Source organism: Trachurus japonicus, chromosome 13 (assembly GCF_045865225.1).
Source record: "Trachurus japonicus isolate A0001 chromosome 13, Traja_1.0".
In the NCBI taxonomy this organism is placed as follows: domain Eukaryota; kingdom Metazoa; phylum Chordata; class Actinopteri; order Carangiformes; family Carangidae; genus Trachurus; species Trachurus japonicus.
In genome coordinates this window covers 39,064,914-39,081,535 of record NC_140919.1, presented here as the reverse complement: position 1 = coordinate 39,081,535, position 16,622 = coordinate 39,064,914, and the positions used below count along the sequence as shown (strand labels likewise).

Sequence of the window (16,622 nt, the reverse complement as noted above, 5' to 3'; positions counted from 1 at the left end):
CATCATTCACCTTGGATTATTTCAATTTTTTCAACAGTTTTGAAAGGTTGACATCAAAGTTTGACTCGCATTCATTGCATTTATTGAAAAACAAGTCATGGAGAAAAAATCATGTTGTTCATAATTTCTCATTAAATAGATAACACTATATGAAAATAAGTGTCTCACAATTAAGATAAATCTGTCTCATGCTATTTATGTAGTATTGAAGTTTTTTTTCTTAATTTCTTTTACGTCACACCATAGGACACATTTATGGTGCAGGTCAGAGAAGATGTTCAAAAAAACAGTGAAAAAATTGAAAAAGTTAGTGATCACTTATATATTCTCAAATATCAAATTTCGAACTACATGAATATATATTTTTTTTCTTCAAAAAATGTGTTTTACAAAAAAAAAAATGTTTTACTTCTTAGGCCTATAACATTTTAAAATTTGAATTACCATATGTTTGTGCTGATTGCTGCTCAGTGTGAAAACGTAGACGCCAGGCTGGTTAAAGACCACTGAAAAGAAGCTGGGAGGGGTCCAGGACAGAGTCAGCTCCTCTTTCAGCTGTCTGAACGCACCCCAGTCGAAGTCCCTGTTTGTGCTGTACAGGCTGTCACTGGAAGGAAGACACATGAAGGCTTTTAGTGTTGAGGGTCAGTGCAAAGAAAAGTCAATACTTATCCATTGCAAAATGAATCCCCAGAATCTGACTTACAGGTCATACTGAGGATAGTGATGCGTGTCGACAGTGAACAGGATAACATCTCCCAAATGGAGACACGCTGTTGGGTTTAGAATTCCAGTGACACTTCTCATTTCTTGCTTCACATCACTCTTGTTTCCTCTCGTCCTGCTGGAATTCATGTCTCTTCTTCCATAACCGATGTTTTCAGCTTCGTTGACCTCCCACAGAAAGTCAGAGTCTTCCTCTAATAATCAATAGTAAAAGACCTTCATTACTGCAGGAATTATTCATTAGTTTGCAGGTAAAGATGATGATGTAATGATGCTTATTTGTGTGTATCAATAATACAAAGGTGTTGTTTTGTTGTGACACACCAGCTGAGCTTTGGGGGTCTTGCCCTGAGGTGACGGGAAACAGCTGATGAAGCTCCCTGGGGAGGCCGCTCGAGAGGCCGAGGAAGCCCGCGTCTGCGAATCAGATGGCAGGGACGCAGACAGAAAGAAAGAGAAAAAAGAAATCAAGGACGAGACAGAAAAGCTATTGTGTGTGTGTGTGTGTGTGTGTGTGTGTGTGTGTTTTCCACCTGATGTCAGAACAATGTAGACAGGACGTGGGGAGTTGGGATAGCTGCACTGCAGACTCCCCTGAGAGTCCCACTGTTTAAAGATCGTCTCCAGCACACGGCCTGAGATGCCTGACACCTGCACATGCACAATAACAGTGTTTACTACATATACTAGGTCACTGCAATGCCAGAAGCACTTGTCTTAGGCTTTCACTACTGCTGCAATAGACAGACACATTGTGTATGGGTGTCTTTTGCAGTATGGATCAGGTAGCATCGCTCTGACAAAAAATATTGGTAACACTTTATAATAAGTACACACTATTAAAGCAGAAGTAACACAAAAATATCGCTTACTTCTGCTTTAAGCATTAGTATGTAGTTAAAAATGTTTTACTCGTCATTGATAAGCACTAACTGTATTTATAAACTACATAATAATAATAAGTATTTGTGCATTATAATGAATAATTCAGTATTTATTAATGCTAAACTAATGTTTAATAGTGTGTACTTGTTATAATGGGTTACCAACCTATTATTATTGTTATTATTATTATTATTATTAAATGATGCAGATACAAGACAAGTTGGAAGCAACAGAAACGTACAAAGACAAAAAACAGCCTATTAGTGTCTTAGACAAGACAAATATACAAAGACAAAATGATATTGGTGCAAACAGTGCTGTATATACATGAATATGAATTGATGTTGTGGTGGAGTCTATGCGTTTGTATGCGAGTATATGTATGTGTCTGTGAGCATGTGTATGTGTTGGTCTGTGCATGAGTATGAGCAAGGATGTGTATGTGTTATAATAGTGGGGATGAGCCGGAAAGATTGAAGCATGAAAGAGTAAGAAAGAGTAAAAGCAAAGAAATTAACAAACAAGTAAAAATGGTTACTAAAGTTTAGGAAAGAGGGACAATCTTCCCCTTCCATTATATTTATTCCAATACATATAGGGAAATACTGTATATTTTAGTATTTCCCTACTGGGATTGCAAGAATACTTCACAGATGCAGTAGATATCATTTTATTGAATACCTTAGTGTATGTTTTCTCTTCACTATCTTATCCAGAATATGTTATGTATGTGTATTTTACTGTACAACTGCCTTTGCTCACCCTACTGTCATAGCTCCACACCAGTTCCATACCACCACCGGCCCAGCACTGAAGGTGCAGCTCTGCAGATGGCCTGCTTCTGCACAGGCCTCCACATGCAGCTCTTCCAGGAGCTTCTCTGCAAACACACAGGCCCAGCTCTCCATCGTAGCCCCGGTAATCCTCTGCAGACGGACACACCTGCAGGAAAATACCCAGCGGAAAGCTAGTATCTGCAAAATGGCAATACTCGGCTGATACCAACCAAGCTTACATGAATCATTCAGGGTTTTTTTTAAATTATTATTATCATTTAGATGGCCGTATTATCCACTATTTGTCAGTTTGAGTGTGTAACTAGGTGAAAGGCCATTTTACCAAAGACTACTATGGAGACCAATGACAAATAAACACTGCAAGGGGGCAACAGTGAAGGCCTTGCTAACCGACTGTCACAGAGGCCAGATAGTGGTTAAACATTTAGCGGAACTAATACAACCCCAGGCTAGATAAACTACTGTCAAGTTCACATGGGGGAAAGGGCAAAGACATGTAGGTTGTAAACTATTGTCATTAGCCTTGTCTGTGCTGCTGAGTATGCTTCATCAGAGTCTTCTGTAAACAGATAAACTTGTATCTCTCAGCCATCACTCACACAGATCCTCAGGTTGAGTCCATTTGTGGAAAAATATGCCAGTTACCTTTGTCCCACTTTTAGTGCGGACGTCTGTGTGATATGAATGCACAAAATCTAACCTGCTGCCTACAATGAAGTGACCACTGGTGTTTGTCCAGACAGTCTCCATACTGTGTACGTGTCTTTCCATCTCTGCAGACGTCGTATAGTTTGTGTTTACACATTTGCCCGTCGATGGCAGGTTGGTAGCCGATGGTACAGTGGCACCGCCCGTCGCTGTTCTGCAGAGAAGAGTGCAGCAGGGTTCAGACTCTCAGACACCGCGTTGTGTAATGATGCACACGGTTCATGTTGTGAGCACTTTGTTACCTAATATGTTAATTTGGTCATTCACTCACTGACAAAGTCTAGCACGTCTGTTTTCACCCTTCCTTCCTTCCTTCCTTCCTTCCTGCTTTTCTTCTTTCATTGATTCCTCCCTCTTTTTTTTTGCTTCCTTTTCCTTGCCTCATTTATTTCTTCATCTATTTTTCTTCCTTAATTTCTTCCACCCTACCTTCCTCCCTTTCTTTCTCACTCCTCACTCCTTTGTGAATCTATTTTCCATATTTGCTTTGCTTCCTTTCTTGACCTTACTTCCTTCCATCCTTACTTCACAGTTTGCATTATCATCTTCCTTCCTTCCTTCCTTCCTTCCTTCCTTCCTTCCTTCCTTCCTTCCTTCCTTCCTTCCTTCCTTCCTTCCTTCCTTCCTTCCTTCCTTCCTTCCTTCTAATACCATCCTTACTTGATTAATCTTTTTCCAGCCACCTTTCCTTCTTTAATTCTTCCCCCAACGCCCATGCAAGAGTCAGATAAAAATCTCATTCTCCTCATTACGAGCTGATGAGTGAAGGTCTCAGCACTCATGCAAACTGCAGCAGACTAGGAAACAGGAGCCTGCTGCATGGGAACTTGATCTACAGCTCTTTCAGCTCAAAGTTACAGATTGTTCAGTCTAAAGTTACAGACAGATAGTGAGGAGGCTCTCGTGACTAAATTAGTTCATTCACTGTATCTCTGGAATGAAGAGTGGCACAAAAAATCGCAGACTCAAAAATATTACTGTTCATATTTGAGTTTACAAAATGAATGAGGAGTTCTTGAGTTACAGTCACCTGAAAACTCTGTCCTTCCCCCGGGCAGCTGCAGGTTTCTTGGCCAGAGAGAGGCTGCTGAGCGACAGGACCACACAGCAGGGGGGCAGACAAGCCTGGTCTAGGACAATAGTGGTGAGGAGGACACTGAAGACAGCTGTCTATGGACACAGCACCAGCAGTTGACCCATAGGTTCCCCGAGGACAGGGTGCTGGAGTGAAGCTCCCCACTGGGCAGTAGAAACCTATAGCAGAAACAACAATCACTTCCTTTATACTGCATATTCTTAAATCTGAGTGCTCATTTCCAGTTTAATCGTTTTGTTAATTTACACAAATCCAACCCCTGGGACACAACATATCAGTGGTCCTGCAAAATCAGTCAATCAAACTTTATTTACATAGCTCTTTTCTTACAAATAAAACGTAGCACACAGTACTTTACACCATAAAAGCAAGCAAAACAGAGCAGAAATAAAAGTCCATCAATTACAGTAGTCATCAAACATTTGAATAGCAAGTAACTCATGAACTAAACAACTTCATCTACTTAGTTCCATCTTAAGGGAAGTTTAAACGACATTATAATCAAACGTGGTGATATAATGTAAAACAAGCAGAAAAAATAATGTAAAGCTTTTATGGAACAAATATCAGTTACATTTTTGTCATAAGATATTTTTCAGGACGCCTACCTGGCTTGCAGCGTGGCCTCTCCTGGTCATGATGGCTGAAGTTGTTTCCATGTGCCAGAGACAACAGCACTGAGACAAACAGTGGCCACAAATACTTGATGCTCTTGCATCTACACGTCCTATGCATTGTTACTTTGTGCATTTGCTGAAATTGTGGGCAGGTGAACCAGAACTCCAGCTCCACTGTTGCAGACTTGGAGAGATTTTTTTTTTTTTTTAATTCTTCATCCAGGATCTGTAAACAGCCTCTTGGTTGTCCGTTTTATTTCGGCCATAACCAAGAAAGAAATGTTGTAGAGGCTGCACTTAACCCCCTGCCTTGATAAACCTCTCCTGACTGCTGTAGCTGTGCACACATAACCTGATCTGCCCCTTGTTAGACTAAGCTGCAAGGTAAGTGGCAGGCTAGTTAGTCTGCATAACTTTCAGTGACTATCTGAATGATTAATGAGGTCCGTGAGGTAAAGTGACAGTGACAGGGACTGGGGCTGGTTGCTGGTGCAAAGCAGCAGGGAAAACAGAGTGTCACCTTACTGCATTTGTTCTTCTCAGTCCTACCATGAAATTGATTAATGATTTGGCTCCCAACGTACATCAAATCAGCTTTGCTTTACAGGAGTCAACTCAGCACTATACTCTGCTCAGATATCTTGAGCGCAAGCATGTGGAATAGAAGGCAAAATAAGGTCTGTGTGGCCCAAAACTGACATGTGGCATCATGTGTTTTATCTGTAAAGCTGCTATGGCACAATATGATTCAGTTAATTCTCTTCATCATTCATGGTAACCTTTGACGTACAGGTACAGGTGTTCTTGCGATGCCCTGAACATCTGTTCACAATAACCAAGATAAGATTATTATAGGATGCCCTTTGCTCCACTTTCAAATGAAACAGGAGAACTAGCTTTAGCTTACTATGATATGAAGTGTATTTAGCTGTCCTGCTAGCTGTTATATATTCTCTACAACCATAAAAATGTGCACAATGTGTGAAAACTGTTCAACACATCAATGCAAAAAGTAGTCAGCCAGGCTATTTTTTATGTACAGTACCCAATGCCTTCCTCACTCCACATTGTTTTTGTATTGAAATAAATGTTGGACTTTGGATGAGAGGAATAACCTACATATTTCATCACGGAAGCCATGGACTATGATCCTGTAATGACGACTTGTAACTTACCTAACTGAACAGGATTCAACTTTCACCCATATATCCATGTCACTGGGGGAAAACCCTCCATATTACAGATACACACAACATAATTACATGATAAACAGGAAATCATTGTGGATATGAAGCCATTTTGTCACCAGATGTGGAATGAGCACCGCACATTGTCGATTCATGAGCATGCACTTGCACTCATGCACCTGAAGGTGTCCTGTAAATTGTTATTTCTTGATGTGAAAATGTGAAAAGCACAGAGTTTACCATAATCAGCTATGTTTGTCCTTGGCTGTTTTGTACTGTTCAGTCTAGCAGCACAAACACTGGTGTGTAAACTGTTGACTGTCAAGCATCCAAAACAAGCCATGATAATCAAGGCTCCATGAGGTCCAAACCTGGATGCACTGAATTCTTGCACAACCTAAAACATTGTTTTTCAAATTTTGCATAATGCTTAAAAATCCAGAAAAACAAGTAACTATTATAGTAATCAAATAAGGAACCCCACATCAAATGTACATTATGATTCTGGCTTCTGGCAAACTGGGGCTTTGACGTAAAACACCTGAAATGCAGCCAAACTTTTTAGCTGACTGTGACATACAAACTTGAACTTGTTGAACCTTTTTAGGTCGCTCCAATAAACTTCTACCTCATTTCAGTGCAGAGTGCAAGTGAGTTGTGGACCTGGCTGCATAGCAATCCCATCTTCTTACATTATTGTATTTTTTTTTTTACAATATAACACCTACGGTTGTTTTAACACTCTTGTTCCATGCACTCTTATTCTATCATGCTTTTTTTTATCTTGGAGTTTTCTCCCTTTGAGACTTAAGGTAGTGCATCATCAACACTTCTGTAAAGCAATACTGCAAAAAAAAGAGGAAGTTTTATTAATGTTCAACAGTGGCGTGGCCTCACTCTTTGTGTGTGTGTGTGTGTGTGTGTGTGTGTGTGTGTGTGTGTGTGTGTGTGTGTGTGTGTGTGTGTGTGTGTGTGTGTGTGTGTGTGTAGTTATATGTATGTTGTGCTCTGTCATCAATGTGACCCTCCACGTGTTGACTGTTGACACAGGCAGAGTTTGTGCAGCCGCTCTGATAACACGGACCTTTATAAGGCTGATGAGTGGAGTCGTCACTCTGTAGATCCCTGATCGTCAGGTAAAGGCCAGTCACTCTTTCATATTGACTTTCTTGTTCCAGTCTTGGACTGACAGGGAAATACATGTGGAAGGAGTTTTATATTACTCATTGAGATGTTCAGTATTAAGTCATCTTTTCATTCTAGTGTGAAATTCTTATGTATTTCTCTTTTCCCTCCACAGAAAGATAAACATGCATCTTAAAGTCGTACTGTTCACCCTGTCATTTTTGACAACTTCAGGTATATATTCGTCCTCAAATGTTGTTTCATATCCTTTACTTTGAAGGTAGTGTTTTTTACTCACTTCTGATTTCTTTGTTTGTAGCATACCCACTTCATCGTTACACCAGGGAAACATCCTGGACTGATTCAAATGCCAACAAGGCTCATGACAAGATAAACCTCTCAAAGGATGTGGAGTGAGTTGACCAAGTCAAGGACTTCACTTGAAATTAATTTGCATCCATGCACTCAAGTAAAGGTGAATCTTTGAATTTTAAAACATTTTCTAATAGAGTGTTTCTATCTGTCTTTACAAAGTATGACCTACAAGAGTCACATAGACAGCAGCAGTCTCTACAACCAAGAAGACGACGACAACAATAACCCTATGGCACAGGAGATGCAGCGCAAACTCAACATGGAGTCAGAGCGTCTGCGTATCCGCCTGCGCCAAGAGCTGGCCGAGCTGCAGGAGAAGCTGTCCCCATCTCCAGCCCACCTCAGCAGCACCCTGGCCAGCATGAGGGAGCGCCTGGCTCCCCTCACCCAGCAGCTCCAGAGCTCCCTCAGCAGCAACACCCAAGATCTGTGTGGCCAGTTGACCCTCTATCTACAAGGCCTGGAGAGAGCAGAGGCCCAGGCGGAGGCCGGTCCTGCTCGATACCAGGAGGCCTTCCACTGGATGACACAAACCCTCCAACACAGCAGCTCTAAGCTGACTGATATCATCAGCGACTTCCAAACTAAAACCGTCATGGCGGTCGAACGTCTTAAAGAGATCACCACGAGCGAGGAGGAGACAGACCAGTCGGAGCTCTGGCAGGTGATGAGCTCCAGGTTGGGACAGGAGGTGAGTTCACTGAGGGTGGAGACACAGAACAGGGTGGAGGGTCTCAGAGCAGAGCTTACTGCCCTGCTAGAAACAGCGCAGCCACATCAAATGACGACCAGCATGGAGCGGTTCTGCCAAAATGCAGCCCTGCAGAGCCAAGTGTTTCAGGCCAAGATGGAAAAGGTGTTTCAGGAGCTGGAAGGAGAGCTGGAGGTCCAGAGAGCCTCCCGCCTGACGCCCTCGTCTTTCTCCTCGTCCTTACAACCCGGCGCTGCTTTACCAGGGGACTACTCTGTTAAACTGTCTGCTCTGATTCAGGACATTCTGCACTTAGTGCAGTGACAGAAACAACTGCACAACTTTTCAAAACATGAATTAACTGCCAGTAAGCTCCCAAAGTGATTCTTGTCCGTGTATATTTTTTTCTTTTAGTTTGCCACTGTACCAGCCAAGTAAGTAGCCTGTATTTATGAATGTGTGGATTGGATTTGCTTGATGCATGTGTAATCGTCAGTATATGTTTACTGTGCCATGTATAAAGATGCTGCCTGTGGAGAGTAAAGTTACTGATGACACAAGTACCCTGTTGCTTTTTTTTTTTTAATTACTGTACGTAATCACCACAGTGCAACAACAACTTGATTTTAAACTTTACTTTTAATATGTACAAAAAATACATTCCATGTTTGAATTTGAAACTCTCAGGCATAATCATAGCAAAGATATACTTTTACATGACATTATAATTGCTCTCTTTTTTAATCTTTAAGCTTCTAGTTGATGATTGATTTTTACACTAGTTCAGGTTTGACTGTTGATTACCAGTAAATGATTATTGAATGGAGATAAATATTTGTAAATATAGATAGCAAGAGTTATATGCTTGGTTTCCATGATCACCTGACATTTGAACATTTGGTTATTGATGAAGAATCAAGATGTTATCAGGATATTATGAGGAGTCAGGTGATGAGGCAAACACAGGTTGCTGGTATATGTGTCAGTGAAAGGCATGAGGTAATCCTCTCGCCCAGTAAAACTTCTTCACGACGAACCAGCCGCCCAGAACCAGCAGGACGGCAGCAGCCGAGCCAAACACCATTCCCACAGCCAGGCCCGTCATGTTCACGTCATCCCTGTCCGGTGGCGTGTCGTTACCTGATGCACGTACAGGAAGATTAATGGAGATTACTTTTAGGGTTGACCAAACTTCCACAATTAAAATGTTTATTTACAAAGTGTTTAACGTGTACTTACTGTAGGAAGCTGCATAGGGCCTGTCTGTAGTGACAGAAGATAAGAGAGTCACTGACAAAGTTTATCATGGTGGTGTTTTTTGAAAATCACAGGAAAACATTTGAAAGCACGTAGGTCAAACCTTCTCGGGCGGTGTAAAGAGGTCCGACTGAAACAGTGGCGGATTCTCCGCTTTCCTCTCCAAAAGGAGTCGCAGATCTTTGAATTGATCTTTTTCTTCTGGAAGAAGAACAGCCCTGAAAACCAACAACAACGTCCAGTCAGGTTCAGCTTGAGTTATGTCATATATGTAATACATTTCAATATACATACCTTACGTGATTTATTTTGCAGTAAAACTCAAAACCAGAAATCATCAACAGGTAAAGTGCCTCGATGTCTGAAGGACTTTAAGTGTCAACAATAAACTACGACCTTCAGAGACTGAATGTGTCAATGTCATTTCTGTCATTTCATCTAAAAATGGCCATAAAATACCCAAAAGGTTTCTCCTACTCCATCATATATACATATATATATATATTTGATCCTATTTCCATTGATTCCTGAGATTTAAGGTAATCTGCGTGGTGATAAATTGTATCATCTGAAGCTTAGGGAACCTTTGAACCAAACTTTCAGTTACATCCTCTGATGCCTTTAAAGCTAAAGAGTTATTTGTTCTTGACTTCTCAACTTACAGCAAGCAGCTCTTGACATTTGCTGGGCTCACACAGTCTCAGTATGCAGTGCAGGTAGATGCTGGACTTTGGCTGGTCACGGTGCTGAACAAAGCGAAAGGCCTCAAAGTTGAAGCGCGCAGCTTTGGAAAGGCCGTTGGTCGTCACAGTCGTCCTTTGTTGCACTGAACAGCTAGTGGAGATCAGACATTGACATACTTTTTTAAAAATCCTGTCGAGGTTGTACTATTTTTTCCTGTGTGAATGAAGCAATAGGTGTGTGTTTCCATACCCGGTGAAGAAGTTGTGCTGCTCACTATGTGATATGTTGTAAGGAGTCGGAGTACTAAAGCAGTGATCCAGCAGTATATGGAAACTGAAAATAGGACAGTGGGCCAATGAGTTACTGTTTGCCACAAGAATACACTGTGTTCTCTTTTACTTCAATGTTTGTTTTCTGATAAACACATTTACTACAGTACGAGCGGCCAAATGGGCTATACTCACTTTCCTGTAAGATTAAGTGCCTTGACCTCCACGAAGATCCTGGTTCGTAGCTCCAGGCCTGTTGAAGGCACCACTAAAGAATGACCATAATCAGAGTCCTGGAGAGAAAAGACATAGAGTTAAAATAAACAAAGAGGAATAACTTCAGATGTGTATCTAAATCAGATTAATGCCAGATTGTACTTACATTAAAAACAGCCATTTTTAACGTATCAATGAAGGTTCCATTACTATCGCTGGTCGCTACTGAGACAGAGGAGCTATAGAAAATCATGGAAAAGACGGACAAGAGGGGGAAAAAAACACAACTTTCAGATTTGCTGTGTGGTCCTGTCAGCTTCATGTGAGGCCAAACAGTTTGCTTAATCAATCACATGAAGTTAATGATCCTAATTATTACTCACGCCACGATCTGCGTGTTGTTTATCAGGTACTCCAGTGGGTAGCGGCAGGAGAAGTGATAGTAGAGGTCTGTGGAGTAGCTGATCACCCCCTCATCAGATCTGGGTGTGTCAATGAACCCAGTGATGATGACTGACTGGATACTTAGGAAGCTGCTGAAAGGACCTGTGGGATCTGGGGTCTCATCCACAATCTGATCAAGATGGTAAAGATATATAATCAGCCCACAGACTACTTATACGGTGCCAAATACTTCTACACAAAGGATTGTCCATGAATAATCTAAATATGTGCTGTTTTCTCATCTTCTCTCAATATAATTCAGCATCTTCTATGTAGGAGAAACCTTCAGACCTGCAGCGAATGGCGACAGGGGTTATCCGCACTGTGGTTGACAGGAAGCTGGTACCGGATGACGGGAGGGTCCACGCTGGTGTCGAGAGAGCCCTGGCACTCGGAAGTGTTGTGGTTCCCGTTCAGAGCCAGGTCTGTTGTGTTGAAGCCCGCCCACTGAGCTGTGCACAGGTTTACCTCCAGAGTAATCACACTGGTGCCACAGTCCACCGTCAAGTCCGAGTTGTCTGTGAAAGAGGATAGGCAAGGCAAGGCGATTTTATTTGTATAGCCCATTTTTACAAACGGTTTGTCTCAAAGGGATTTGCATGGCATCATAACAGCTCACATCAACTGAGGAAAAAAAAACACACACACTGAAAACATAAGAAAAGTTTATAGACATAAGACATAAGAAATAAGACTGTTTATTCATTCCACACATGGGGAATTTACAGTAGGATTAAGGTTAAAAAAAAAGGAGAAAAATATGCAAATAGCCTATAAAATTATATAAAACAAACATATAAAAAAGAGAAAGAGATAAAGGCATTCTGGACAGTTATGTTCCAAATTATTTCAAATTTTGATATATAATAGAATAATAGTTTATGTATATGATTGTCCAATCCAGTTGTTGCGTCAAGATAAAGAAAGGGCCATAATAATAATATGTGTGGTAAAAGTCCCCACAAATGGCATCTGCTCTTTTTTGTGCAGAATGCTCATTTAAAACAAAATGATCTGTCTCAATGAAAGTTAAAAGTAAAGCCCACCTGGGGTCCGGTCATACTCAGAGGAGCACGTGTAGAGACAGAGAGCAGGCTGCAGGAGCACAACCAGCAGAGGGAGACAGAGGGGGAGAGCCATGCTGTCTGGAGGAGACCGAGTCAGACTAACCAGTCCTGTAAAGAAAAATGTCTCAATCAAGAATAAATTATACACTAAAACACTGAAATAACTTTTACAGCTAAGTCAGTGCAGATGCACGGAAATTATAGTTAAAGACATGTACTGGAGAAAGTACACTTTAATATGTGCCAACATCTGTTGCTAATCCTGTTTTATGGAAAAAGTTGATATTCTCACTAATTAATAATCCCTGAAATATTTCAAGTAGAGCCCTAGCTATGTGACAACCCGAGAAAGGGTCTTACCTTGCAGGTAGCTGAGCAGGTGTTTGTCACAGACGTTTTCATGCAGTGGGATTTTTATAGCGTTAGCCTGAAGACACCTAAAGGTGGGACTCTCAAGCCCTCCCCTCAGCTAATTATAAACACCTACACATGCACACACACACATACACACACTCACAATTACTCACGCTTTTCCATTCTCCCGTGACATCTTGAATAGACAGCAGCACCTTCTGGCGGGATTCGCTGTCAGATCTTCACCTGACAGATTAATGTGTCAGTGGGTTTTGACATAGATCCCTCAGGTTAACAGCTGTCTCACGTTTCCTTCTATCAAAAACAATTATAACAAAAAAATGGAGGTGACGTAATGTACATTTTAATTGGTAACAACAGGTTGTAGAACTGGGAGAATGTGTTTTATAAACTTTTGAAACACATGCATGAAGTGATTTCCTCCAGGTTCATTGAACTGATGAAACGGCCTTGGTAAAACTACTGTAAAAGACGACTAAAAACATGCAGGATAAACGCATTTTGTTCTAATCTGATCACAACACCCCTTGAGATATTGTATTATGTTCAGAATTAATTACAAATCTCAAATGGAAACATGCCGTATCCAAGATGTAAAAAAAATCATTGTACACGGACTCATTGCCTCGACACACCTTGCCGATTTGAAAGGTGATCGTATTAGCCACAAGCCATGAAGCACTCAGCCAACCAGGAGTAACCTTTGTTAATTTCCCTTGCATGTCAAACCTGTCCACCATTGTCTCTATAGAACTGCACTGGAGGTAGTGATGGTGAGTATAGCTATAGGCCACAACTGTTACCGCTCAACTGAGAAGCCTCCATTGTCCCTCAGAAATATAGGATGAAAAGGAGCATCAGTGTTTTAGCCAAAGTGCCCATGGTGAGAGGAGACATTTGTTACACTATCCACAGATGCGTCACTTTTTCTTTTCTTTTTTTTTTTTACAATCTCTTCATTCCATGTCCGAGGATTTTACCTCCGAGGACACTGTTTGGAAACATGTTGTTAGCCGTTCTTTTGTATCCCCCCCATTCCATTTCTTCCTATAATCCCCTTTAGCTGCAGGGTTAGAGATAATTATAGATTATGTAAGACTGTCTGGACATGATGTTCATCCATCCATAGGTCATAGGTGAGCGTAAAATAATCCCTAACCATGTAAACTTCTGTAAATTACATAATGTAGAATTGTGTTGCTCCCCAATGGAAACCATTGAGGGACTTGTATAGATAAATGAAGGATTAAATGATCAGGTATGGGGCAGAACATTTTTGGTAGAAGCTGCATAATCTATTTAGAAATTAGAAACAAAAGCACTGTCACGAGTGAAAAATATGATATTTTTTTAGATGAATGGTTGTCATTTGGGATATTTGAATTTAAAATATGATAACACATTATAGATACATTAATATATAATAAATAAATAAATAAATAAAACACACAGAAATCATAGAGCCATTATTTTAATGGGGAGGCTACGATCTAAAGTTAGATGGACCAAACTGCCAGAATTGTAATAACAGCGTGTTGTTGTAATGATTACTACACATCTTCATTGAATCCATCTACCAAGCACAACAGTGGTTAGTGATATACAACCACATTAGGAAACAATGAAAACAAGGCCCAGGGGAGGACGCAGATTTAGTATTGGAAGAAAGAGGATACGCTGGGAAGCTTGTGAGGAGACGCTACTGTACTCTGTGGGCATGTATGTACACCAAAGCAAATCATTAGCGTGGCTAATGACCCCTCAGGATGTGAATATCACATACACTCAGTCATAATGTTTCCTGTAACACTCCACAGTTGGAGAAGTTTTATGTCTTTTCTGCCTGAAAGAAAATGCTCACATTGTTTACAATGCATAACTAAATACTCCTCTTATCTCCTCTTATGACGTAATGCTGTTATGTACAGTACAATTATAAACCACATGAGACGTTACTCTGTGAGGTAGCATGCTATTGCTAAGACTATTTTTTTTTGTGGTGGTGCATGCAGACGCTTGACTGAGTTTTTAAAATGCATCTTTAGAAAACAGCTGTACATAAAAGTGTATGTGAAAGTGCTTGTAGAGTGATCTCTCCTATTTCTGAAACATAACATAATTGATAGGGATGAATGTAAGTAGTAGTGTTATTTCACTGTACCTGTAAAAGGTATACTGTAGGTACTGCAGTGGCAATTGGACAGTAACTGGTTAATTTCAAAGGCAAGTTGCTGCCCTGCCTTAGTTCATTAGCAGTTTGGTGTCATCTGCTGGTCAAAATTAGAAAGAGCACAAATGCCTTGTTGTTCTCTGGGTCTAATAGACTCATGAGTCACTAGTGCTGGAGAGTGTGAGCCAAGAGACACAGCTTCCCCCTCAGTGAACACACTGCAGCGTAGCCAGGGCCAGTGTTTATTTAGTTCCCAGAAAACCGCCAATAGGCATCGATTCCAATTGACAAAAGATATATATATGATTTGGTGTAAAACTAAGACACAACTAAAAAGTCGCCAAACCTGAACAGACAACCAAGTTTCCCCCTTCGCCACAAGATGCTCTGATAAAGAGAGGGCTACCAACCAGGTGAAATAGGGCTCCAGGGCCCCCAGGGCTCTGGATTTACTAAACGTTACCTATTTTAGAAGTAATTTACTTTACTTTTTTGCATGAATTTACCTCGAAAACAACTCTGTCTCGTAACGTTCCGCTATTATCTCATAGCGTGGTGAATGTGCAGGTCACAACTTGTCCATCAGAGCGTTGTGGAGTTGTTGGATTGTGAATTTGATGAGTTTGATGAGGGAAACCAAGAAATCCCTTGAGCCTCCGTAGCGCAGCTCTGAGCAGCTCACAGCTCTGCTCCGCCGTTGTAAAAATAGCTTGCACTGACAATTAAAGGTAACGAACCTATACTCCTAAAACTATAGGGATTATGGCAATGGGCCAATTTGCCAAAATGTTGAACTATCCCTTTAAATTGAATGGTAGGCGATTCAATAGATTTGGGGCCACAACTGAAAAGGCTCTGTTGCCTTTACTTGTTAGTTTGGTTCTGGGGCAGGTCAGCAGTAGCAGGTCGCTTGACCTCAGTGCTCTGGCCGGTGTGTGAGGCTGGTTGTGCTCAGATAAATAAGGTGGAGCTAATCCATTCAGTTCCAATAAGGTTCAGTGTCAGAAACTTTATTGTTTTAGTTTTACGCGAACATAATAGACATTTATGAATTAAATTAGGAATGACCTCATAGCACAACTAGAGTCCAGGCAAATAAAAGCTGCAAAGAGGCAGCACAAGCAGAATGGGAGCCGGTAGCTCATTTTTGCTGGGCCACCCAGCAGGTTAAATGTATATGTGTGTCTGCCCTAATCCTGATGAAGTTGTGTTTATCTACAAAGAGATTATATATATATATTTTTTTTTAAAGTCAGCTCATACATCAACACAGATTTTCCGGTCCTTATGCAAGTGACACGATGAATTACCACACAACAGCTCCTATACACATCCCAGCATTAACGGCCTGCTGTGAAATCATCCCGTGGTTGGTTTCTATTTAGCATAAATAATCTTTGAGTCTTGTGCACCACAACAAACACACTGATGACGTGAGAAAAGCTCAACGGGGGCAGTGTTTGGGACACACAGCCACAGCTCTTCATCACATGAGAGATGTTTTTTGCGTGCAGTTGGACGGGAATCAAATTAATTTTAGAGGCTTTGAAAAATCAAAATAAAGGGAGAAAAAAAATCCGTCCAGGTCGCATGAGACAAGCGACCAGAGGATGAGTGTGAGTCAGACACACTTGTGTGTTTTGTGTGTCTGCTAGCTAGGAGACAGACAGAAGGATGGCCCGAAGCCAGGTGGTAGACAACAGGGCTACACACACACACACACACACACACACACACAGCTTGTGATTGTGTGTCCTCTCTCAACTCTCCAGAGAGGAGCTGCTGTTCATTACTGCGCTCACAAGTCATCTGTTGATGGCTGTTGTTAACAGGCTGTGGCGATCTGGAAGCTGACCTCATCTTCATCTTTTGATGTCTTGTACTGTAAAAATCCCTACAGATCTAAACCCCAAACCATCATTTTTTCTTTCTT

General features: G+C 41.1%; 3 protein-coding genes across 3 annotated transcripts in view; 1 reads left to right on the top strand and 2 right to left on the bottom strand.

The window, feature by feature from the left end:
• LOC146976603 (uncharacterized) overlaps positions 1-5,054 on the bottom strand; it is a 32,688-nt gene extending 27,634 nt beyond the window's left edge. Inside the window, exons 1-8 of the mRNA XM_085796503.1 lie at positions 4,821-5,054; positions 4,147-4,370; positions 3,109-3,270; positions 2,374-2,553; positions 1,260-1,377; positions 1,051-1,143; positions 707-920; positions 445-607 (exon numbers count right to left, since the gene is read on the bottom strand). Coding sequence (XP_085652629.1) covers positions 445-607; positions 707-920; positions 1,051-1,143; positions 1,260-1,377; positions 2,374-2,553; positions 3,109-3,270; positions 4,147-4,370; positions 4,821-4,962 — 1,296 coding nt within the window. The 5' untranslated portion in view covers positions 4,963-5,054. The remainder of the gene's footprint in view (positions 1-444; positions 608-706; positions 921-1,050; positions 1,144-1,259; positions 1,378-2,373; positions 2,554-3,108; positions 3,271-4,146; positions 4,371-4,820) is intronic.
• A 2,079-nt stretch (positions 5,055-7,133) lies between these two features.
• LOC146976602 (uncharacterized) lies at positions 7,134-9,869 on the top strand. The gene is made up of 3 exons (XM_085796501.1): positions 7,134-7,375; positions 7,461-7,554; positions 7,676-9,869. Exons 1-3 carry the CDS (start codon positions 7,327-7,329, stop codon positions 8,529-8,531), a joined length of 999 nt encoding a protein of 332 aa, XP_085652627.1. The 5' UTR covers positions 7,134-7,326; the 3' UTR covers positions 8,532-9,869.
• LOC146976601 (zona pellucida-like domain-containing protein 1) lies at positions 9,190-12,545 on the bottom strand. Its single transcript, XM_085796502.1, has 11 exons — positions 12,505-12,545; positions 12,124-12,252; positions 11,369-11,595; positions 11,017-11,207; positions 10,800-10,872; positions 10,613-10,710; positions 10,398-10,481; positions 10,127-10,298; positions 9,568-9,682; positions 9,447-9,470; positions 9,190-9,347 (listed from the first exon to the last, which is right to left on the bottom strand). The coding sequence occupies exons 2-11, from the start codon at positions 12,215-12,217 to the stop codon at positions 9,190-9,192; spliced, it is 1,236 nt and encodes a 411-aa protein (XP_085652628.1). The 5' UTR covers positions 12,218-12,252; positions 12,505-12,545.
• Positions 12,546-16,622: the final 4,077 nt, after the last annotated feature.